The 23,902-nt window shown below is 42.0% G+C and overlaps 1 protein-coding gene across 1 annotated transcript in view; it reads right to left on the reverse strand.

The window, feature by feature from the left end:
* GLP1R (glucagon like peptide 1 receptor) overlaps positions 1-23,347 on the reverse strand; it is a 96,637-nt gene extending 73,290 nt beyond the window's left edge. The window contains exons 1-3 of the mRNA XM_063125402.1: positions 23,273-23,347; positions 17,261-17,320; positions 3,960-4,056 (exon numbers count right to left, since the gene is read on the reverse strand). Coding sequence (XP_062981472.1) covers positions 3,960-4,056; positions 17,261-17,320; positions 23,273-23,347 — 232 coding nt within the window. The remainder of the gene's footprint in view (positions 1-3,959; positions 4,057-17,260; positions 17,321-23,272) is intronic.
* Between the last annotated feature and the right edge of the window lie 555 nt (positions 23,348-23,902).

Genomic DNA, 23,902 nt, shown 5'->3' on the forward strand with positions numbered 1-23,902 from the left:
ACTGCTTGGAGTTGGAAGGCAACTGCTCTCTCAATCACCTTGCCAAAAAACGGAACATTTGATACCAGTCTGTAGTTATTAAGGTCCAGGGAGGACTTTTTTTAGAAGCAGCTGTACCACCGCTTCTTTTAAACATGATGGACTCAGTACTCACCAACTGAAACTGATACAGTACAATCCTACTCACTCCAGCCCCCTGCCTACTGTCAGCTTCTGCTATAATGATGGTGCCTAAATTAGCTCTTATCCAAGAGATTTTATCTGTGAAATGATTGTTAAAGGCATCACAGCGAACTACTGAAGGCTCTAAAATTGGGTTCAGGGGGGAAGGTGCCTGAGTTAGACCCCTTACCACCCTGAACAGTTCTGCTGGATGCGAATTCACAGACACAATGCATGCAAAAAAGAAAGCTTTCTTTGTTGCACATATTGCCACCCCACAGGAACGAAGATGTTCTCTACGTTGTGTCTTGTCAGATATAAGTCAAGTTTTCCACCATCAGTGCTCCAGTCATCGTTCTTCCTGCTTCAACTCCCTGAGATCTTCTGTATACCAGGGTACCTGGTTAGAAGAGGGTCAGAGAGGATGTTTGGGGGCGATCATGTCGATAGCCCTAGTCAGAGCTTGATTCCATCTATTGACCAGGGCTTCTACAGGATCATTGATAATACCAGCCATAGAACCCTCTAAGACTTTCTGGAATCCAAAAAGATCCATCAGCCTTCAAGGGCGAATCATCTTAATGGGTCAGCCACCCCTGCAGGGGCAGACAGTAGCCATGATATTAACCCTGACCAGAAAATGATATGTCCATGACAACGCAGAGGTATTTAACACCTCTGCCCACAGATCCATCTGTTCAGAACTGGAAACAGCACTGAGGGTGTGACCTGCTGAATGTGTGGGTCCAGAGATCAATTGGGATAGGCCTATGTTTGTCATGGATGCCATGAACTCCTGAGCTGCACCTGACAAACTGGCCCCAAATGGGATGTTGAAGTTACCCAGGACCAGAAGCCTGGGCGACTCCAACACCAGCTCTGAGACCAGTTCCGTGAGCTCGGCCAGGGAGTCTGATAGGCAGTGGGGTGGCCAGTACACTAACAGAATCCCTAGTCGATCCCTGATCTTCAGACTCAGGTACACACACTTGATGTGATTCAATTCCCAGACAGGGAGTCTGGTCAGGTTAAGATTATCTTTGTAAACCACAGCTGCTCCAGCCCCCTGACCATATAGGGATGGGGTCTTCACAAACATTTTAATTTCACCACTTACTTCATACTAGAGGTTCAAATGACCAACTCCCAGGCAGATATAAGAACATAAGAAGAGCCATGCTGGATCAACCAAGGGTTTGTCTACTCCAGCATTCCATTCACACAGTGGCCAACCAGCTGCCCATGGGAAACCTATGAGTGCAATAGCACCCTCCCACCAGAGGCATACTGTCTCTGATATGAGTAGCCATTGGACTAGTAGCCATTGATAGCCTTCTCCTCCAAGAATTTATCTACCCCCCTTTTAAAAGCCATCCAAATTGGTGACAATCTTGTAGAAGCAAATTCCATAGTTTAACTATGCACTGTGTGTCCTGAATCTCCTACCAATCAGCTTCACAGGATGACCCCATGTTCTAGCATTTTGAGAGAGGGAGAAAAATGTCTCCCTATCCATACTCTCCAGGTCATGCATAATTTTGTATACCTCTATCATGTCTTCCCTTACCCTTCTTTTTCCCAAGCTAAACTAACCCAGCTGTTGTATCCTTCCCTCATAGGGGAGATGCTCCTGCTCCTTATTCTAGTTGCCCCTTTCTGCACTTTTTCCAGCTCTACAATATCTTTTTTTGTTAGGTATGGTGACCAAGAACACAGTATTTTAAATGTGGTCACACCATGGATTTGTATAAAGGCACTATGATATTGGAAATGTTATTCTCAATTCCTTTTCTAATTTCTGATTATGCCAAACCCAGAGTTAGCTTTTTTATAACAGCTGCACACTGTGCTGACATTTTCATTGAGTTGTCCATCACAACCCAAAGATCTCTTTCTTGGTTGGTCACCATTATAACTGTTAATCATCAGAAACATTAAGTACAGTATTTGTTAGTGCAAGTACTGCAAAAATGGTCTGCTCCAGGAATGCCCTTGCCATTTTATTTATTTAAAACCTTTGTAGCTTGTCTTTGTCTATCATGAAACTCAAGGCAGTATACATGGAGTTCCCAGACAGCCTCCCTGACTATGTCCTGAACCCCCAGCATAATATGGCTGTGTTTCATCATCACCTACTCCAACTGTCCTTGCTTACTGGCCATGTATAACCACAGTTGTTCTCCACTGGCCTCAGCTGACATGCAGAAACTCCATGACATTCACTTGAATGGAGAAGATTGTCACTATAGTCAATGGAACAGCAGCCACCCTTGAGACTATTCAGATATCCTTGTACTTTGCAACAAACACACATCTCTGGCATTGCCTTTATTAGGTCATACAATTATTCAGAATTCTTTACACATTTCCCCCAGACAAATGATCCACTGTCACACTGTTTCAAACTGTAAAAGACATACATCGATGCATTGCTGAAATACCCACACAAAAGGCCACCAATCAGCATTATAGCTTATTCAACATACTAAAGCCTCAACCAGATTTATTAAAATGTCAGTCTAGGAGTATGGCATTAGCTGCCCAACAGAGCAGAGGGAGATTAATACCTTCTTGCTATTATTGCCATCAGCTAGTGTCATTCTCAATTGCAACAGTGCAATTCTGAGAGGTAGCAATGGCACTTTTTAAACAAATTAAGCTGTTTCAGATACATATCAAGTCCAATTCATTCCAGTGGGTTGGGACCAGAACATCTAGCCACATGTTATGCTAGTGCAGGCTTTCTTTTCCAAATTACTAGAAGCCTTATGATCAGAAAGCTGAACACATGTCATTATTTTTCTTTTCATTCAGTTATTGATGCCTTCTTATAGCCAAGATGACCCAACATTTTGGGATACATGATAAAGCATTCTACTACGGCATGTTTCAAAAGGCAGTTCAGTAGTAAACATGGGAAAGTATGTTCATGTGTGTTCACTTAATTACTACCTTCATATACTTCTGTCAGATATTTGAGTTCTATTTAGGTATTCTGCTTGAGGGGGGAAGGAAAATGTGAGGGGAGAGGAAGAGAGGACATCCTAACTGTCAATCAAATCACAAATCTGTCTTTTTAAAATTATTTGCATGAAGTTACAGTTGCAACAAACAACAAACACAGAAAGCCTGGAAAGATCCACCTACTATATACCTGATCAACTTTATTTATTTATTTATTTATTTATTTATTTATTTATTGTATTTCTATACCATCCAATAGCCAAAGCTCTCTGGGCAGTTCACAAAAATCATTTACTATAGTTCCTATTATTATATTGCCTTCATACCATATGTGTAAAGAAGAGTATGCTAAATGTGTATATTCTATTGTAAGCTGCCCTGAATGCCTTTCATGGGTACCAGGGCAGGATGTACTTCTTTTTTAAAGTATGTATCAAGTATCACACTAAACATGATCCTTGCCCCTCTACATGCAGAGGGCAAGATGGCCTCCTAGGGAAGTCAGGCTCACTGGATATTACAAGGTGAGGTGAGGCAGAGCCTGTGTTCTCTGTGCATCTCTGTCTGGGTGATTCCCTTAACCGTTCCCTTAACCATTTAGTGCTTAAGCAGCATGGTTTAGCATGTTGTCTGAACACCAGGCCAATGTGGGCCAATTTCTAGAACTTAGCAGAACGCCTTCTCTCTTCCACCATAGACACCCTTGAACCAAAGAAAAACTATGCCCCTCCAGCATCCTGCAGACCTAGTTGATGAACTTGGAGAAAGGGAAATGGCAGGAGGACACTTGCAAAGAATTGCAACAGAATATAGATGTGACTGAGCAGCCTCACCGGTCACAAGAGGAGGTGTTTCATGAAGATACTTCAAACACTGAAGCCGATATTCTTCCCAATTCTGGTTTATTGAAGGAATTGAATTGTGTGGTCTCTGGAGGAAAAGAAAATTACATCTTGCGGTTAGCCAAACCAAAGTCTTCTGAGATTAGTTTCCCACTGCATTAAAGTGCAGTAATTAGCATCATGAGGGCCAACTCTCCAAAGTAGCAATGGCTCCCCAGAATTATGAATTAGTACATACATTATGCAGAAGCACGCAACTGCGACAAATAAGCAATCAATCAGGACACAAATATTTTATACTTTTGCCACAGAGCAATTCTCTATCTACCACCCTTTTTCTTCTTTTAAAATGAGAAGTTGACACCTGCAGCCATTCTCAGCTAGTTTCCATGCTGGCTGCCTCCAAAAAAAAAAACTTATTATTTTGGTGCTTCATACATTATTTCTTGTCGTCATCTGGCATGACTGATGAGCATTGTGCATCCTCTTCCATACATAGGGGTTTCAATCTCCTGTAATAAATCTGCTTCTTTTTGGAAATCATGCTAAAGCTGGCTATGCTTGACATGAACCCCCACCCATCACATAATACTGAAGGCAGCCTGGCCTGTGACAGAGGCACTGGGGCCCTCATCTAAGGTCACTGGTTAACACTGGCCCCAGATATTGAAGTCAGCCCTATCCCCACTGCCAGGCTCTTGCCAACACAGAGAGCCACATGCCCTGATTCACCCCAACGTGACAAAAGCAGTGAAGGAAAAGCATTCTGGTTGAGGTCTTGCCCAGAAGAGGGAGGCTGGTTATACCTCGCTGGCTGGAAAAATCATGGGTCAAGACTCCAGTAAAGAAGCAGTCTCCAGAACAAAAGCAAGTCAAACTGCGTGAAAAGAAGGTCAGACCAGGAGGGTCTCTTGCAGCCAGGCCTACAACAGTTCCATCTATACCACTCTATTACTGGTGCAACGTTTTTGCTATTCAGCTTCAAAGGCATATTTCTTCAGCATCTGGCAGAGTGGACAGCTCCATAGCACTCTGCTACTTGGCAGATCCCTGTTTTCAGCACCAAGTTCTTATCAATTCCAAATCCTACAGCACTGCTCTTTCACCCTACCTCCTTCCCAGAGTTTTAACAACTGTCCTACAGGTCTGAGCCTAGAGCTGCCTCCATTGCCACAGCCTGTCAAGTTTCCCAATCCTTCCAGCACACACACTCTGGAAAACTGCTCAGGCTCCCAGCAATGGAAGGCTAAGCAGTTTGTCAGAATATATGTGCTGGACGGATCAGGAAACCTGATTCAGCCTGCTCTTTCAATTCAGGCCAATGCACCTCTGACACAATGCTAGATTTGTGACAAGATACATATATGCACAAAGTTAGAGCACAGGAGGAGAACCCTGAAGGTGTCTTGTAATATTGCAAATTAGCAGCACGGAGAAAAATCCGAGAAGGTAAAGCAAGGCTGAAGAAAGGTTTCTATTATTAGTGAAGGTGTGGCTAGCCAGATTTGTGCATGATTTTACATTTAAAAGCCCCAAACCCTAACAACAGTGGAGGAAAAACAGTGTGATAGAACAAATGTATCCAGTTGGACATTGCTAGCCCCAACACTCATTCCAGGAAGGCTGATAATAGAGCCAAAAATTTATGTGTTGTACTCTTCATGCTGTGTCCTAGACCTTGACTGGGTTCTGATGACATGATAACCATGATGTGTTAAATAATCCATCGTGGATTATTTAACCCATCATGGGTTATTGTATCATCTGTCAGGAATTTTTTAACCCACAAAGTGTTATTTGTCCAAAATAACACACTGCTAACCCACCGTGAGTTAATTTGTTCACCTAGAGATCATACAACCGCCAACATTCTATAAAGGTTTTTAGGACAGGGACACACTTCATAGGCAGCCTCTCCTAGTCAGGAAGCACCCAGTCTACCTTCAAAATCCTGCGAAATTTCATCTAAGGGAGGGAAATTCCTGCGTGCACTAAACAGGACATAAGTAAACCTTTGGAAAACAACCAAAAACAGTCAAAAAAAGTGCATTTCCCCTAGGTGCAAATTCACACAAATGCAGATTTATGCAATTGTGAATTTGTGCAAATTTGTGCCTGTACAATTGTGAACTTTAGACTATGGGAGAAATGCACATTTTGGGCTGTTATTTTTGCTTATTTTCCACAGGTTTATTTGTGCCAACCCATCCTTGATGCACCCTGGATTTTCCCTCCCCTGGGTGTAATTCTGCAGGATTTTGAAGGTGGATCGGGTGCCTCCCCTAATGTGTATGATGTTTGTTCCTAATCCAGCAAACTTTCAAGGGTATATAGTGCCACCCATTTTGGCACACCCAGGATCTCCCTTCTCCAAGTGTAATTGTATAGGAATTCATTGTTGGATTAGGTGCTTCCCAGTGAGGAGAGAATGTGTGTGAAGTGTTGTCCCAATCCTGCAAAGCTCCAAGGTTTTATAGCCATCACCCCCTTTTGGTGCACTTTTTGCTCCTTGGTGAGTAGTCACATGGGGGGAGGGGGGTTTGCATCAGGTGCCTCCCAATTGCAAAGTTCTATCACTTCAGAGGTGAAACAGTGCTGCTGTAGGAGGACTACAGCAGGACAGGGGGTGAGCCAAATTACACACAACAGCTTAATGAGCTATGCAAAGTAGCTTATTAGCCAGTTCATCTGGTGGAGGATCATGGACTATTTCAAACATAAGCTACTATGCATAGCTTATTAACCCATCATGGATTATCATGATGTCTGAATGTGGCCCTTGTCTGATGAAGCTCAGGGAAGTTCTCCTTGTCAAACGAAGTAAAAGTTTTAAAGCGTCCTTTAATGAGCCCTCCCCCTGCCCTGCTTATAGTTGGCATAGGTGGCTCTCCCTAAGGGACTCTCAATAAGTCTTTAGCTCACTCCAGTGGGGAAGTTTCCCAGAACTTGGTTAGTCAGCCTCAGTGACTGCACAGCTCTCTTGCTCCCAAGACTTTGGAGTTTCTCTGAGCTAACATAGAACACACCTCCGAGACTACACAGGCCTCCCAAACTTTTAAAAAGAGCCATTGATGGCAGCAGTTTGCAAATGTCCTTCCAGCATCGAGAGGAAAGGGACAAAATTTCAAGGGAGTCATTTAAAGGATACAAAAAAGGTAATATTTCTCAATGAAAGCAAAAATTAAATGAAAATATATTCAACTTGGGCTTAGTCCCTAGATACCTCCTATTTTCAAGTGTATAAATTTTCATGTTAACATACAACTGAGGCATAAAATATTAAATTCAGATGGCATAATCGAAAGCAAGGGCAACCTCTGGTGGGCTGGGAGGCAATTCCCCCTGCCTGAAATCCACTGGGAGTGCTACACCTGCTGCCAAATTTGCCACTATTATTCAGTAGCAGAGTGTGGTGGGAAAACACCGCTTTCCCTTTAAAACTAGGTGTATGGAAAGATACACCTTTTCTTAAAACAAAGTGTGATTTTGCTTTAAAACAAGGTGCTGCATGCTCTCTGCTCTGAAGGGGAGCCTGCATATTTTCCTCACCACCACACTAGCAAATTTCGGCAGGAAAGTAAGCAGCACAGAAGCAAGGCAGTGGGTTCTTCAAAATTGACCGGAGGGGCCCAATGCCCACCCAACATATAAAGTGTGGAACAAAACTCTTAGAACAAAAACAAACAAACAAAATTCTCTCAAGGAGAGGGATTCAGAATAACAGCACTTCTGACCCCTTTATACAGAGTCAAGAATTTCAGCTTTTAATTTCTGTTATGTATTCAACATTGCATGAGGTGGATGATTATTTGTGGCTATTTGAAATTCAGAACAGTATTTTAGAGAAAATGAATTAGACTGCAAGACATTCCATATCAGCTTTCCAGATTCCAAAAAAATAACCGTCTATTTGATAGGTATATCACACTTCGGTACATTTTGCCACTTCCTTCTCAAATACCTTCTAAAACAAACTTCTATCAAACTAAATTATGAACTTAAAAATTTACCATCCTTTAAATAACTAATGGCCCATCTAAGCCTCTTCCTTGCACACAATGTAGTCTAGGCTAGATGCTTAAGAAGGAGTCATAAAACCATCAGGAGGAACCTAATTGTGCAGAATCTACCACTAAGCTGCTGAAATGTCTCCCGATCATAGTTGTTGATACAAGTCCATATCCTCAAGCAGAAGGGTTAACAGCCCTTGTAGTTTTACCCTAGCTGTCTGAACTAGAAAGTTGTGGGGGGGATGTATCCTATTTGCATATCCATTCTTTCCCTTTGGCAAGAAAGGAGCAGGAAGAGAAACTAAAACATTTGAAGGAATAAATCCCCAAAGCTTTTTAAATACACAAGTTACACGTATACATTTTCTGTGTCTATATCTACAACAGCCTTCCCCAACCACCACCACCCAGAAATGTTGGACTACAAATCCCATCAGCCTGCAGTCCAATACATATGGAGGGAACCAGGTTGGGGAACGCTAATGTATGCACACACCGGATCCCTTCCCCAACCTTACCTTTTCGATTAAGACTTTAGTCTAATTCCTTCAACCCAAACTGTAACCAAATCGATGTATGTGCAACATACACGTTCATCTCTCATTTCCCTTCCCTGCTTACTCTTCCACTAGTGTTTTCCTTAACAGTCAAAATTTAGGGCTGTTCACTCCTTAAAGGCAGCTCCCCATCATTTGTGCTTACATAATTCTAACAGGCCATGAAGAGTGATGATAGTTTATAATGGTGGTTTTGCATTAGCAGAAAGCACCTCCATATGTGCTAGGTAGGACACCTGATGTTTGCCTCTCCCTTCTTCCCACTGCAGGCTCACTGCATCTCTTGAAAAGTTGCTCCTGAGCAGTTTTACTCCTGTTCTACAATACTGGGAGCTTTCTACTAGTTCTATGTTTCAACAAGATATTGAAAGTGTTGTGTGTGTGTTTTTTAAAATGTATATATCACATCTTTGGTTAGAGGGGGTAACACAGTGAACACTAATGAAATGGAAATGTATAATGATGCGGAATTAAGTGTATTACCAAGCAAAGCATGAATGTGGAAGGACCTCTTTCTGCTGTGCATTACTATATTTTCCACACAAGTCAGCATGGGGGTAGGGGTGGGGGAAACAGGTGAAAAGCAGCAGCTATCTGGGCTTCTAATGGACAAAAGACCTGGGTGGGGAAGGAGTGGCATTCTGTGACAAACAAGCCAATGACATTATAAACCATTATGTTCAGTCACAAAGATGCTCTCAGGGAATCATAAAAAGGAGTGTGACCAACTTGCCTTCACACAACATGCACATTTATTAACTGCCTTTATTTGAGTAGTTTCTAATGGTAATTACTGCCTTTATCTTGTCAATGCAAAGCTCCCTAGCCTGAATCTAATCCTTGGCAGCATTACTGGCATATGGATTTCACCCACAGATCCAACTCAGGAATTAAAATTCACTGAGGGCAAATTTATGTTCAAAATCTGTATGCACGCTTAGCTTTTCTAACCCTGCTACTCGTTTAAGGACCCTGACATGGATGTTAAGTATTAAATCACTTCAGACTGGGGATATATATTACATGCAATAGTCTTCAGCCCAAAGATGATGCATTTACCCATACTATGGGCTATTTGATGCATGATAAACCAAATTTCCTGTCTTACATAAAAATCAAGCTACTAGCCTTCTTGGTGTATCAATACAACTTGAATAGATAGTAAAGTTTCAGATACTAGAAAGGAGATTAAAGAATTCATCATTTGTAGGAGTTGAACAATTCACAACTTTCTGGATAGCTAGCCCATGATTTGGAATGGGGTGGGTGAGACATTTAAATTTAGTGCAAGATGAAGAATTAGGACTACTTCCTTGAAAATAAAATGCCATTCAAAGTACAAAATCAAAGATAAATGGCTAAAGCAGAAAAATGTCTGGCATTTGAACCGAGTCTCACTGAAGGCAGTGCTCAAAGCTATAACAGCCTTCCTTTGAAGAAAAAAAACCCACAGCATTGCAATTATGAAACACAGCTGAGAGATACTGACTTGCTAATCCTCCCCAATGTTGAATACAATCCACTAGAAGATGAACTCAAGACCAAATTATTGCTATAGAATATATGTCTGAGCATTTGTATTGCACAGCCCAGGAAGTTTCAAATGAAATATATTTTAGTCAATGTTTATGTATTTATTTGTTAGTTATAGTAAATATATATTGCTTCATGTAGTAAGGGTACATGTTTAGACAGAATACTGGAAGTTGCTGGGTAGGGAATGCTGTAAATTGTAGGATTTCTCTTCTAAACAGGCAGTGCAGTGTAGTGGCTAAAGTGTTGGACTAAGAGTTGGAGATCCGGGTTCTAGTCCCCACTCAGCCATGGAAACTGAGCTTTCACCGCTGTGGCACCCCGGTTGTGGAATGAGCTCCCCAGAGAGGTCCGCCTGGCGCCTACACTGTACTCCTTTCGTCACCAGCTGAAGACCTTTTTATTCTCTCAGTATTTTAACACTTAATTTTAACTTAAATTTAAATTTTACTGTTCTAACTCTGTATTTTAATCTTATATCAATTTTGCTGCGTGGTTTTATCCTGGTTGTGCTTTTTATACTGTATTTTGTATTTGTGCTTTTAACCTGTTGGTTGTTTTATTATGGTTTTAATTTTTGTGAACCGTCCAGAGAGCTTCGGCTATTGGGCGGTATAAAAATGTAATAAATAAATAAATAAATAAATAAACCCACTGGGTGACTTTGGGCCAGTCACAGACTCTCAGCCAACCTACCTCACAGGGTTGTTGTGAGGATAACATGGAGAGGAGGAGGATTATGTACACCGCCTTGGGTTCCTTGGAGGAAAAAAAGGCAGGATATGAATGCAATAATAAATAAATATACATGTAGAGGGAGTGTGGGGCCATCCAACTCAATTCCCAAACCTGGGAAACTTCTACTTATGTTACTCACCACAATTTCTAGTTGGATCATGCTGGTGTCTCATTAATTGAGGCTTATTGCACAAAATGATAAACTCTGCTAGTGTTTAATGGCAAATTTGTGGAAATATTTAATAAAAATGTACAACACTGTTGTTAAATGAAGAATACTATTTTTATGTCTTGAAGCACAAGTCTTTCCACTGCTAATCAAAAGTAGATACCATGTCTCTGTAGCAGTTTTTATATCATGCCAAGGCAGCCCTTGGAAAGTTATTAGCAAACTGTAATAAGAAAATAATCAGACATGTTCTCTTACAAGAATGGCTAATTTGTGGGATTTGATATTAATAAGAACATCCTGTTGCAATACATCAGCTAAATAAAACTCAAAGGGACCATCCTTTCTCGACCTAGCTATTTGTGCATTTACTCATTTATTCCATTTTTCTTTTATAGATTTCAGTCACTATGTTGACTAGACTCAAGATTATATTGTATTTTATATTATGGTTTTATACTGTTGTTTTATACTTTGAATGGTTTTAATTTTTGTGAACTGCCCAGAGAGCACCAGCTATTGGGCGGTATAGAAATGTAATAAATAAATTAGTCTACTGGGTGCTGTTTTTATTCTGTTACTGCAGTGGTTTTAAGTGTGGTTTTATATATTTGTTTTATTATTTTTTAATCAAGTTTTTATTTGTATTTTATTTTTAGTTGCTTATGATTGCAAGTTGGCTTGAGTGACATTTTCTTGGTAGAAATGTGGAGTTCAAATAAAATAAATACACAAAACAAACATGTATTGAATCTTTTATTATGAAAATATAAAAACAAATCTTACTGTGGACAAAAATGCACATGTATTATATACATTAAAGAGATTATACTTGAGGAAGTAATACATATGGATGTACATTTTCACAAAAATTTGTGTTCCAATGATGTATAAACAAACATATTTCAACTAATCATTCTTCTTTAGCCCTCTTGAAATATGTAAATTTAGGGTGTTTTTTTAAAAAAGTGCTGACCAGATATATTCATACCACTAGAAAACTGAGTTGCGTGGCTTGGAGATTTCCCGCAGAATGCAACACTTCATATAATTGCAGACAATTTTATTTTATTTTTTGGCATTTACTGTACTAGTGAAATACTGCACACCGTATTTTAATGTACACAGTACTAACAGTGTCAAGTGTAATCCATAATCCAAACTAGTGTAAAGTCTGCTTCACAAATTACAAAATTCCTACCATAAGACAGCTGTCTTCCCGGTCCACCCCACAGAATGTGTCTTAGTCTGTATATTTCTCACACAAGAAGGATTATTCAATGGGGGGTTTGGGGAGCTCTGAAGTGTTGGGAGTTCAATATAAATTAATAAATTGGTATGATGAAAAGTGTTGAGTTAGAAACTTTGTTCTGTGTTTGTTTCTATTCAATTCTTTAGCTTATTCTATTTTATTATTCTTCATCCTTAAACTCCCTAATGAAATCTGAGGGACTCTAAGTGGTTTGCTGTGGGCTCAGAGTCTGTTCTGACTGGAGAGAAAGTAAAGCAAAAAGGTGGGGTAGAAACAGCCCAAGCATGCTTCACATGGCTGGAATCTGCTGATGTAAGCACAAAAGGGACCCATTCACATTAGCTTCAGGGATCATAATGGTCTCTCATGATGAGGAATAACAGGACATGTTTTGTACACATTTCAATGAGAAGAAATAATATAGCAAAATGAACCATATTAGCAAGAATAGTCAAAGACAGTGTGAGTAGTAATGAGATGGCCATCAAATAGATGAGACAGGTGTAAATTTGTACAAATTGTACAAAGCACAGAGAAGTTACTCATTCTGATAATATAATTAAGTGCAATTAATCTCAGGATGATAAATTATCTAATTCAACAGAGGTCTGGAGCAAGCATAAAATGCACATTTCTTATTGTAATCATCTTTTGACTTTAGGCAACAGCCACATGAAGCATACAAAGGGCACAATCTTATGGGTTGCAGCCTCATGAGATGGAAACATCCGAGTTTGGAGACTTCCGTGTATGTAATGCCTGCTGAGCAGCTGGGGGCAAAAAAGGAGGAGGAATGGAGGTGATTTTTGCCTCTCCAACCTCTGTGTTTTGATTTTTTCCCCTCTAGACAATGCTCTGAGAACATCTAGAGAGGGCACAATGGCAGGGACAAGACTGGATTTGGAGAGGCCCTAGGACTCATGTCTCATCTCGCTGCTCCCCTCCCCACCCACCAGCACACACTTTCTAACATCAAGTCTGCTTTTGTGACTTCAGGAAGCAGCCAGCATGATTTTTTTCATGACACCTGTGAGGGGGTGTGGGGGGTGGGTGAGTTCAGATACTGGAGTCCCCTTCTGAGGCTTCAGAGGGGGGGACTTCAAAGAATTCTATGGTTTCTGGAATGTTCTTCCAGAACCATAGCATTCTTCTCTCAGTTCATTTTTGGCATTTCAGAAAAACTATACTTGTAATATGGAGGAATGCATTTTAAAATTGTATCGATACATTCCAAACAGGGAGGTCAAACTAAATCTAACCAAATGTCAGAGTGTATGGAAGGTTCAGGATTCCGCCCCACCCCCTGTAAGCTAGAACTGAAATGGAACCTAAAATAGGTTGCCTCTGATTTAAAATTGACCCTTTGAAACAAAAACAAAACTGGTAACCAGTACAAAATAAATGGTTGAATGAACAAGTTCTTAGGTGTTTCTGCAGAGATGGTGAGAAGGCGTCCTTTCTTTGCTCCAACCCAAGAAATACATTATCACCCAGGAAGCCACTGGTGAAGAAAAGGAAGAATGATATGAAAGTTATGCAATTGATATTCCCATTTTCTGCTTTTACTTGCACCTTAAAGTACTCCCCCCACAAAAAATACAACAAAAAAGGGAGAAATCACCACTCTAGTTGTTATAGTTTTCATAAAAAAACCTATTTTTTTTAATGAAAACTACTCTTCTGCAGAAAGACTAGAAACAGTCACCTACATTATGACATCACTATCCAGCTCCTCCAGCTACAGCAGAAAAAGGTCTGGTTCACATGACATGACAAGCCATGTTGGACTGTCAGCCAGGTTTGTTTCAGGGTGGTGTGTCATGATGACAGAACCGGGTGCAGCTTCCTCAGTGTGGCTTGTTGACCATACACAAGCCACCCTGAGAACTCATGGCTTGTTTTGGGGTTGTTCAGGGTGGCTTGTTGTAACACTGTAGCTGCCTACCACCACCCCACCACCCCCGTATACAGAGCAGAAGAGCCAGTTTAAACCAGAAGGACACACGATTACCCAAGATGTATGTTTTGTAAGAAGCGATAATAGAGAATGGGCTTGACAGCGGCAACCCCCTAATCTCTTTGCTACTTTGCAACAGAAACACAGTCCCAATTCATGCGAATAAAATGACAGAATCTCACTGCACATTATTAATTATGAGAGATTTGCCCATTATTAGTTATGAGAGATTTGTCCATTATTAGTTATGTGTATAAAAGAGAGAAGAACATGATGGTTCAGAATAAAAGCCTCTTCTGAAATCGCCAGTCTAAGTGCCTGCATTAGTCAAACCTCAACTATAGCCAGGGCAATTTTAACCAATACAATTTGAACCTATTCCCACCTGAGTCTTATAAGCTTTGCCCTCTGATCAAAGTCTGAGATACTGACACAACTGTACTCCAGCAGTCTCCAATCACACTGTGCCTAGAATAACAGTTCTATATCCAGTGGTGCAATTCTATATCCATGGCCCCACAGCCATGATACCCAACCCCACCTCACTCCAAAGGAAGATCAAGCCATTGGCAGATGCAGAAGCAAACTCCATTTTATTCCTCTCGGCATGATGGTGCTGTGATTTAAGGGAGTTTAAAATGCAAAATTGCACATGCTCAGAGTATTATTATTATTTATTATTATTAATAATAATTTTAATCAGGGTTGGCAAACAGCGCTGTTGTTCCAACATGTCAGGAATGTAGATGCAGTTTTAAAGCATGGAATGGCAGTTGTGTGGGGAATCAACAAGAATTGTTAATTGTATGCTTCACATTTGAAGTAACAGACATGACCATCTAATGCCTCCACCCCCATAAGGTCTTTCAGTCCAGGGTCAAAAATTACCTAGCTGCACCATGGTCTATATCACCGATTGCATATTGTCCTCCACAAATCAAGTGTCTGAACATGGCTGTATAATATTCCTTCCTTCAGACTAACTGTATATGCAAAGCCACATTCTTAACCAGATACGGCCTGCACAAAGCAGGTCAAAAAGGCAAATATGCTCCCAAAATACTGGTTATGTTTTCGAAGGTAGGCATCAATTTGGATAGTAAACCATAGTAGGGATGTGCTCCGCTCCGATTAGGAGCGTAGAAGCAGTAGCGGATTGGCCTGCTCCGCCTTACCCAGAGGCGGAGTAGGAGCGGACCGCGGACCCCCTAGAAGCAAGGCGAAGAGAAGCGACCATTTTTCGGAGCTCCGAGTTCAGGCGGAGCGCTCCGGTCGCCATCTTGAAAACATTTCGCCATAGGATTGCATTGCGGCAAATAATCGCGCATAACTACGTTGTTTTTGAAGCTATCATTCTGAAAATTCTTGTGCACAGAGAGTCGTGGATGGGGGTCATTTTGAGACCACTCTCAACTTTCTGCGTTGTCTGGGTCGCGGGCTATATTTTTGTGAAAATCGGGTCAACCGCGCGGCTCAAACTGCATTTTCGGCTTTTCGCCCATAGGATTGCATTGAGGGAAAGAATCGGGGATAACTGGGGGGGGGGTTTAAGCTATCGTTCTGGAAATTCTTGTGCACAGAGAGTCGTGGATGGGGGTCATTTTGAGACCACTCTCAACTTTCTGCATCGTACGGGTCGCGGGCTATATTTTTGTGAAAATCGGGTCAACCGCGCGGCTCAAACTGCGTTTTCGGCTTTTCGCCCATAGGATTGCATTGAGGGAAAGAATCGGGGATAACTGGGGGGGGGTTAAGCTATCGTTCTGGAAATTCTTGTGCACAGAGAGTCGTGGATGGGGGTCATTTTGAGACCACTCTCAACTTTCTGCATCGTACGGGTCGCGGGCTAGACGTTTTTAAAAAATCGGCGGGAAAAATACCTTTTTCAAAGGGCTGAGGGGCAGAGTCAGCTCCCGGTCATGATGATCCCAAAGTTGGAGGAGGGCATAGGCAAAACAGGTAACTTGGGATTCTGGGAAACTTCTCTTTCTTCATCTGAACGGGCTTTTCCCCGTGTTTTTTAACACAGTAGCCCCACCAAATGCACAAACACAACCTGAAATCATATACTAAGCCAAGAATAAGAGATAGAAACACAGCACTGCTCCCCACCCTAACCTTGGTGAACAACTGAATCGATGTGGTGCAAGGGGATGAGCTCCCCTAGGGCATCTCATCGTGGACGTGCCCCCACTCTCTCCTGCACTGGAAGGCCATTAGAGCCTTCCAAAGAGAGTAAAACGGTGGAGCAATGCCTATCATGAGTTGAAGTGAATGGTCACTTTTCAGTGGTGGAGCAATGCCTGTTCTGAGTCGAAGTGAGCGTTTTACTTCTTCTCAGAGCTGTGGCTGTCAGTGTCTTGAACTGGCAGCTACTTCCCCCTCCCCCGGGCACATCCCCCTATTGCTGGTAAAAGACAGATATAGCCTTTTAAAAAAAGTTCTTCTTGTTGTTTATTGAGCAACACTGCTGCTTTTAATTCCACCCCTCCTTTGTTTATTGATTGATTTATTCCATTTTATATGCATTACTGGCTTATCCTTGGCTCACTTCCTTATGCCCCCAGAAATGCCAGCTGCATGCCTGCCTGCCTTCCCTCCCTCCTCCCCTGCCCACCTCGCAGGGATGGTGTGTGTGGGGTGCCCGATTTTCAAAAATTCGCCAAAAATCAGGGGATGATGGGATTGCTTTGAAACTTGGCATGCGTGTGTATATCCCCATGAGGTGTCATGGTGCCAAACATGAGGTTTCTAACTTGAACAGAAAAAAAGTTGTATAATTTTTTAGCTTTCAATGCAAGCCTATGGGGGGGGGAAACGGAGCTCCGGATCCGGAGCTCCGGGCGGAGCGGAGCGGAAGTGGGCGGAGCGGGGGCGGGGCGGAGCGGCCCGATCCGGAAAATGGCGGATCTGCAAGTGAAGCGGAGCGGGGGGTCTGTGCACACCCCTAAACCATAGGCATGTCTTAGTATATTGGAAAAGCTAATATATGCAAAGAATAGGACAATGAAAAAGGGAAAGAAGGGAGGGGACATACTGTTTGAATACTGATTAAAAGGCAAATATAGATACTCACCTGAGGTGAAGGTGCAAACTGGGGAGCAGGCAATTCCTGATTCTCTCCTCTACTGACAGCCTAGGGATAAGATAAGTACCAAGGGTAATTACATCCTGAAAGAAAAGTTCTGTGCTTTGACTGACTGCTAGCTGAAAATATTATGAAATATTCTATTCTTATAAAAAAGGAAAAGAAAATATTTCCGGAACGCAGGGTCAGAGGAGCTGCAAAGAGGAGTTATCCAACTTCCCTGACTTCCCCTCTCCCTACAGCTAAACGTGCAGCTAATCCACCTGCCACAGAAGCCCGTTACTTCCAAGGAGGTGGAGAAAGAGGTAACCTTATTCTAGTTGCACCACTAGAAAGTTTCCTCTCCTATAAGATTGGAGAAAATAGCCACAGACATTATGCGCAGCGACTCTGGACAGAGATAAATATTTGAGCTTTAGAGCTTTCCATACTTCATCTAGAATTTCAAGTATTACTTCTGAGGGTTAAACTACATTTTAAGCACAAATTAATAAAATAGTATTTTTAATCCCTTCATTCAAATAATGAGAAATTTACATAATTAGCCATGCAGTCGCAGAAGAGCTAGTCAGCTGATAAACTAAGTTCACATCTAAATTTGCATTGCTAACTGCTACATATGTTTAATTTTAATTAAACAAAAAAATAAACTCCGTTTAAAATTTCTAATCTCCAGAATGAAAACTGAGAACTTATTTATAACGAATCTCCTCCCTTCCCACCCACCCCACCCACCTTTTATCTTTACCATCTAACTATTTAAAAACATAAATTATTGCAGGCAACATATTAGCATGGGGACATGGTCAAAGAAGTGGTAATCGGTTGAGCTTGAGGACCAAAGGGCCATACTCTCCTGTTCACCCAACTACTCTCTCACACCAAATACTCCCAAGAGGAAGTCTGCAAGGAGCAGCTGGAGAGAAAGAAAACATGTTGCTTTGGAACAAAGCCAGGTAGCTCTCACGACCAGCTCCTCAACTCAGCCCCAGACCTGCAGAGCCTGCTTGTCTAGATTAAGCAGCCCTTTCATCCTTCTACCCACCAGAGTCTCCAGGCTAATGGATAGTGCTAATCCCTTCCTCTTGCATTAGTGTCAGCCTCTCCTAGCCTCATTCCTTTCCTACCTCACTCTGTAGCTACAAAGAGTGCCCCAGCTAAGACTCCCTTACTCCCCTCACCCCTTCCCTTTCCTTGGTCTAGGCTCATTCTGTCCCTAGACAACATAGTTTCTAAAGTTTCTATTCTGCTTCTCAGCACAGTTTCCAATAACTAGAACATAAAATGCTTTGGAAACTATACAAACACACAAATACATTATAGAAGAACCACCCAGCAGAAAACACTAAGTTATAACCAGTAGCAATTTTTTTCCAGATGTTACAAGAAAAAAGATTATGTGCATTTGATAACAGCCTAGCTCTAGACAGCCATCCCTAAACTGGTCCCTCCATATGTTTTTGACTACAACACCCATTAGCCCCAGCCAGTAATCAGGAATTATGGGAGTAACATTCCAAATCATCTGGAGTACACCAACCTGGGGAAAGGCTGGCCTAAACAGTGAAAGTTATACTAGTCAAACATTAGAAACCACAGGAATAGTAACACCTCTCCTTCCACTCAGAGATTTGCAAAGAGGCAAATTTTAAACTTCCTTCCTCCTGCTGCTTTAATGCTTCCAGTGACCAGCTCTAGAAGCACAAGGAGGAGTCCCAGCTGTTGAAGTGTCTCAGCGCCAGTGGCAAAGCATCAAGGTAATAAGAAGTTAAGCAGTCAGGGGATTTAGGCACCTGTGTGAGTTTAGCAACAGGATGAGGAGACCTCTTCCCCTACTAAAAGTAAATAAGGAGGGCTATGGGAGCTGTCCAGTGTATTGTACAGGGCATCACATGTACACTATTTGCCTGCTAGACAGAAGTTATAGATGGGTGCTTGGCTCCCTGGATCTCTGGGAACAAATATGATTCACTGAGGCTAAAGCAACTGATGTGGAGAAGCTGGAGCAGGTAGAGAGGATGGTGGATGAGCCCTTCTCCTTCCAAGGTGGCAAGGTCTCAGAGAAAGAGGGCACGACTCTGAGGGAAGGGAAGAAGCCCTCAAAAAGGACCCATCCCTTGCAGGGTAAAAAAGATACCCTCTCCCAGCAACGATATGCCTCTGGAAGGCAGGGAGCTCTAAGTAGTGGATGATTTGCTCATTAGAGACACCAAGAGCTGAGTTTGTGATAGGCATATGACACCTGCCTGCCTGATGCAAAAGTGGCAGACATTACACATTGTCTAGATAGCCTGTGCTGGGGTGAAATCAGTGGCCTTGTTGCATGTAGGCACCAATTGCAAGGAAATGTTGTCATGCAGTTTTAGAAGCCAAATTTAGGTTGCTAGGTAGGAGATGGAAAGCAAGGACCTCCAAGACAGCTTTCTCTGAAATGTTACCTGAGTCAGCCAGTCAGACGAAGTGGAGGGTACTCAATGCATGGATGAAATGGTAGTGTAGGGAGGAAGAGTTTAGATTTATTAGGCCCTGGGTACTTTTTGGGACAAGCCAGGCTTGTTCTAAATGGGATGGGATCCACTTAAACCAGACTGGTGGTGCTTAATATGGGAAAGGTGGCAGAATAGCTTTTCAACTGACTCGTCAGATCTATCAGTTATTCTCAGTATTACGCATCTGTTCACTAGTCAGGAACAGGGAGCCAAATTAGAGATTGTGTACAATTATGTGCAACTTATGTGCACACACACTCTCCACCAAAAGCAGCCTCAGGTGCTGCAAGTTTAAACAGTGAAATGCTGGAGAGAGGATCGATTATGCCTTGTCTGATGCAAACTACCTCTTCCCCAAGAGCACTGTGTAAGAGACTGCTGAGCTTTATAAAGCATAGTTTGCCTCCTAGACAAGAGAAATACATTAATAAAATAACGTTTCTGAATGCAAAATATTTTTTCCACTGTAGCAAACTATAGGTCCTTTGTTATAGGCCAAGCTTGAACCCCACTGACGAAAGTCTGTTTTAACCCTGCCCCTAAAACAGCTTTACCAATCAATTGAAACTACTTTAGCAATGCCTCAATGTGACCATGGATAGATTATGCCAAATAAATCACTTCATGAAATTGATATTTCAGTAGTTCCTATTTTGCACAGACGTTTTAGTACAACCTTTTAAAATCATATTTGCAGATGCATTTTTAGTTATTAGTAACCAACAAGGAATAATTCGAGTATCCAGAGAACTATACTTTGCTTTTAAGACATTTTGTTTTAGATTTCTAGGCAAACTAATAGAAATTGCAAATCTACCCACTGGGTTTCCTGCCCACACATCCTATTTGAACATTTTTAGCCAGTTGCAGCGAAAGTACAATTCAGTGAATGTCACTGTTTCAGCACAAGGCCAGAGAGTGCCTGCACAGAAGTTTTGCCTATCTGTTCTGCACTATACTGTGTAATGGACAGAAGCTTGAAAAGAGCATTAAATAGTGCACAGTATATCCTGGGATTTCTGGATAGGCTATATCCTCTTTGGCTTTGGCAAATGAGGAAAAGAAAGAATATTAAAGACAGGACTGGAGCCACTTCTGATGTTCATGATTTTATTTATATAGCACCATGGGCATGCATGATGCTTTACAGAGCATAAGAGGAAAGATCCCTGCCCAGAACACCTGTCTGAAGCTACTTACTACTTTCAAATATTTTCTTAAAACCCACCTTTTCTGTTAATCCTTCAGCTCAATCCCCTAGTTCCTATGCCCTCCAGGCAACTAAGCCTGTAATCAAGCCTAAAACAGCGGTACCTCAAACAATCACATATTCTCTCCAGTTTACCTCTTGCTTCCACCTCCTTCCCCTTCCTGTGTTGTTTCTCCTGTACTGAATTTTAGATTGTAAGCCATTCTGGGCAGGGATCCGGTGTTCTGGGAGGCAGTTCCAAGTAGATGAGGAAGCAAGGAAGATCTCACCACCAGTCAAGCGTGGGAGCCACAAATCAATTTGCTTTGATTAAGCTGAGGCAGATACAGATTTAGTTTCACAGTCACTATAATGCTCTTTTCATTAATTAACATTTTGCGCACAGATATTTCCGTAAATAGCCATACACATGAAAAATATAGGACTGTCAAGCATGGCTATACAGAAGATAACAATCAGCACCTCTGCAAGACACTCTGATTTTAGTGAGTTACATTAACCTAAAAAGCAAAAGCCTTGTGAATTGCCATAAATCCCCCACTTGTTGCCGCTATATGTTCGAAGAAGAACTTCCCTTTTAAAAGATGAACATTATTGTCACAGGCCAAATGAACATCTTTCTATTGTTGTGATCCAAGTAACTGTTGTGAACCTGCTAACAGAAGCAGAGAGAATCAAGCAAACAAGCAATTTTGATTCAGAGGGAGGAGAGATTCTCTGAGTAAGGCAACAATTCCCAATTCCATACCCTTTTGTTTAATGACATTAGATTATCCTGCTTTCACTACTGTTTACTCATTTCAGCCAAACCAATGGTAAATTGTTAAGTCTAAGTTAAACAGAGGACACAAGGCAGTAAAAGAATCATCACAAAGCTATTAAACATAATCTCTAGTATATAATTTCATGGCTCTTGCATCTCCTAATGGTAAGTGATTGCAAGTGAGGAATACGATTATGTCTCAAAAGCTACAGTTCCAGCCGAAGGAAGCTGCTTATTTCACTTTTAATTAACTAAGGCCTAGGGTAACTCCCTTTGCAGCTTATTGTCATAGCGCTCAAGGTCCGCTGCCTATTTATCCACTGTATTGATCAGCTCCCGTTAGCAGTCCCTCACATGATTGTTTTTAAGTGCAGTAGTGTGGCAACTATTGAGGAATAACCTTACAAACACTGTATGGGCTTTCAGAAAGGTGTGCCTCAAGGGGTAACAAATGCACAACCCAGGGCCTTGCTAGACGAGGCGTTAGCGCGCTTTGAGGCCCAGTTTCCCTGCTGTGTGTCCACATGACGCACAGGGGAATCCGGCCCCAGGCTGCACTAAAGCCTCCCTTAACACACCATAAGCAAAGTCGCTTATGGCGTGCCTTTTCCGCAGCCCCGACTTCCGTGGCTTTTTGCGGCTACTTGCTTACTCACGAGTAGCCAGGGAAAGCCACGGACTGGGCACAGCGCTCAATGCTGTGCCCATCGGGCCGGGGGGGGGGGAATCCTGGACCGGCAGGAGAGGGGGATGGTGCAGGGCGACACGGGACGACGGGGGATGGCGCAGGGCGACACGGGACGACGGGGAGGGAGGGAGGGCACACGGTGGCACAGGACGACGAGGAGGGAGGGAGGGCGCAGGGTGTCACAGAATGACGGGGAGGGAGATGGCAGAGGGCGACACGGGACGGGGACCTTCTCTGAAGCCTTCGGGGCGCACGTGGCCCCTTTAACAACAACAAAAATGGCCGACGCTGCAGGGCTTCCGGAGTCCCTGTGCGTCAGCCGTCTAGGAGGCGGGGTGGCGCGCGCTAAAATTAGCGCGCCGTTGCCCCGCCTCCAGGCCAGTCTAGCAAGGCCCCCAGAAAGGGTACTTTAGATTTACTGTTCCTTGTTATATTTTGCATTGTTATTGTAGCTGGATTTGGTTTTAATAGTGTATTTTAAATCTGATTATTGATAATTCTATATAAACTGCTTAGAGATTTTATTATTTATTTATTTATTTATTGCATTTATATACCATAGCCGAAGCTCTCTGGGCGGTTTACAAAAGTAAATTAGGCAGTATGTAAGTGTTACTAATAAAATAAATAAATAAAATGCATTGAAATAAAAATGTTACCTAGAGCTGATTCACATGTAACAGATGCAGGTATTTTGACTTCCCCTCTGTTTGCAGGCAGAATGAGGATGTTTTCACCACTGAATTATTTTAAACTTGCTGTGCCCTGAACGCTGAGGAAGGCAGCAACCCACCTCTACAGACATTGATCCAACCTTTCACAGAAGACAAATCAGCTGTGCCTCATTTACTCTGGGTAAAGCACTGTTGTCTGCTACGGGGTAGACAGACACTGTCACTAGCAATCTGGTTCTAGAAGCGTCCATTTCTCTCCACAGAGGCAACTAAGTTTACAAAGCGTGAAGTAAGTGTCCATTTAAGATGCTTTGCTTAAGCAGACTCAGACAGGCTGTTGCTGCTATTGGATGCAACTTTTTCCAATATACCAACCTTGTATTAAATAATCCCTCTATTATTTATTTATTTGAAATACTTCTAGGCCACCTTTTTAGGACACAACCTCTCAAGGCAGATCACCAGGTAAAAACAATGCAACAATAAATATCCAAATAAACAAAAGCCAGTGACAATCATACAACAGCTACCCCACTCAAAGTACCATTGCAGACAAACCATTGATGTTTGACTGCATTTTAGCTTTGCTGTTTTAAATGTTACTGCAATTTAAATCTCTGCATTGCTGCTAGGTTTTATACTGGTTGTATTTTTATACTGTAGTTTCTATATTTCATATTGTTTTTATGTAGTACTTCGTGGGTTTAATTTCTGTAAACCGCCCAGAGAGCTTCCGCTATTGGGCAGTATAAAAATTTAATAAATAAGTAAATAAAGCACAACTCAAGAAAAGGCCGAAGAAAATA

The sequence above is a fragment of the Elgaria multicarinata genome, chromosome 4 (assembly GCF_023053635.1).
Source record: "Elgaria multicarinata webbii isolate HBS135686 ecotype San Diego chromosome 4, rElgMul1.1.pri, whole genome shotgun sequence".
In the NCBI taxonomy this organism is placed as follows: domain Eukaryota; kingdom Metazoa; phylum Chordata; class Lepidosauria; order Squamata; family Anguidae; genus Elgaria; species Elgaria multicarinata.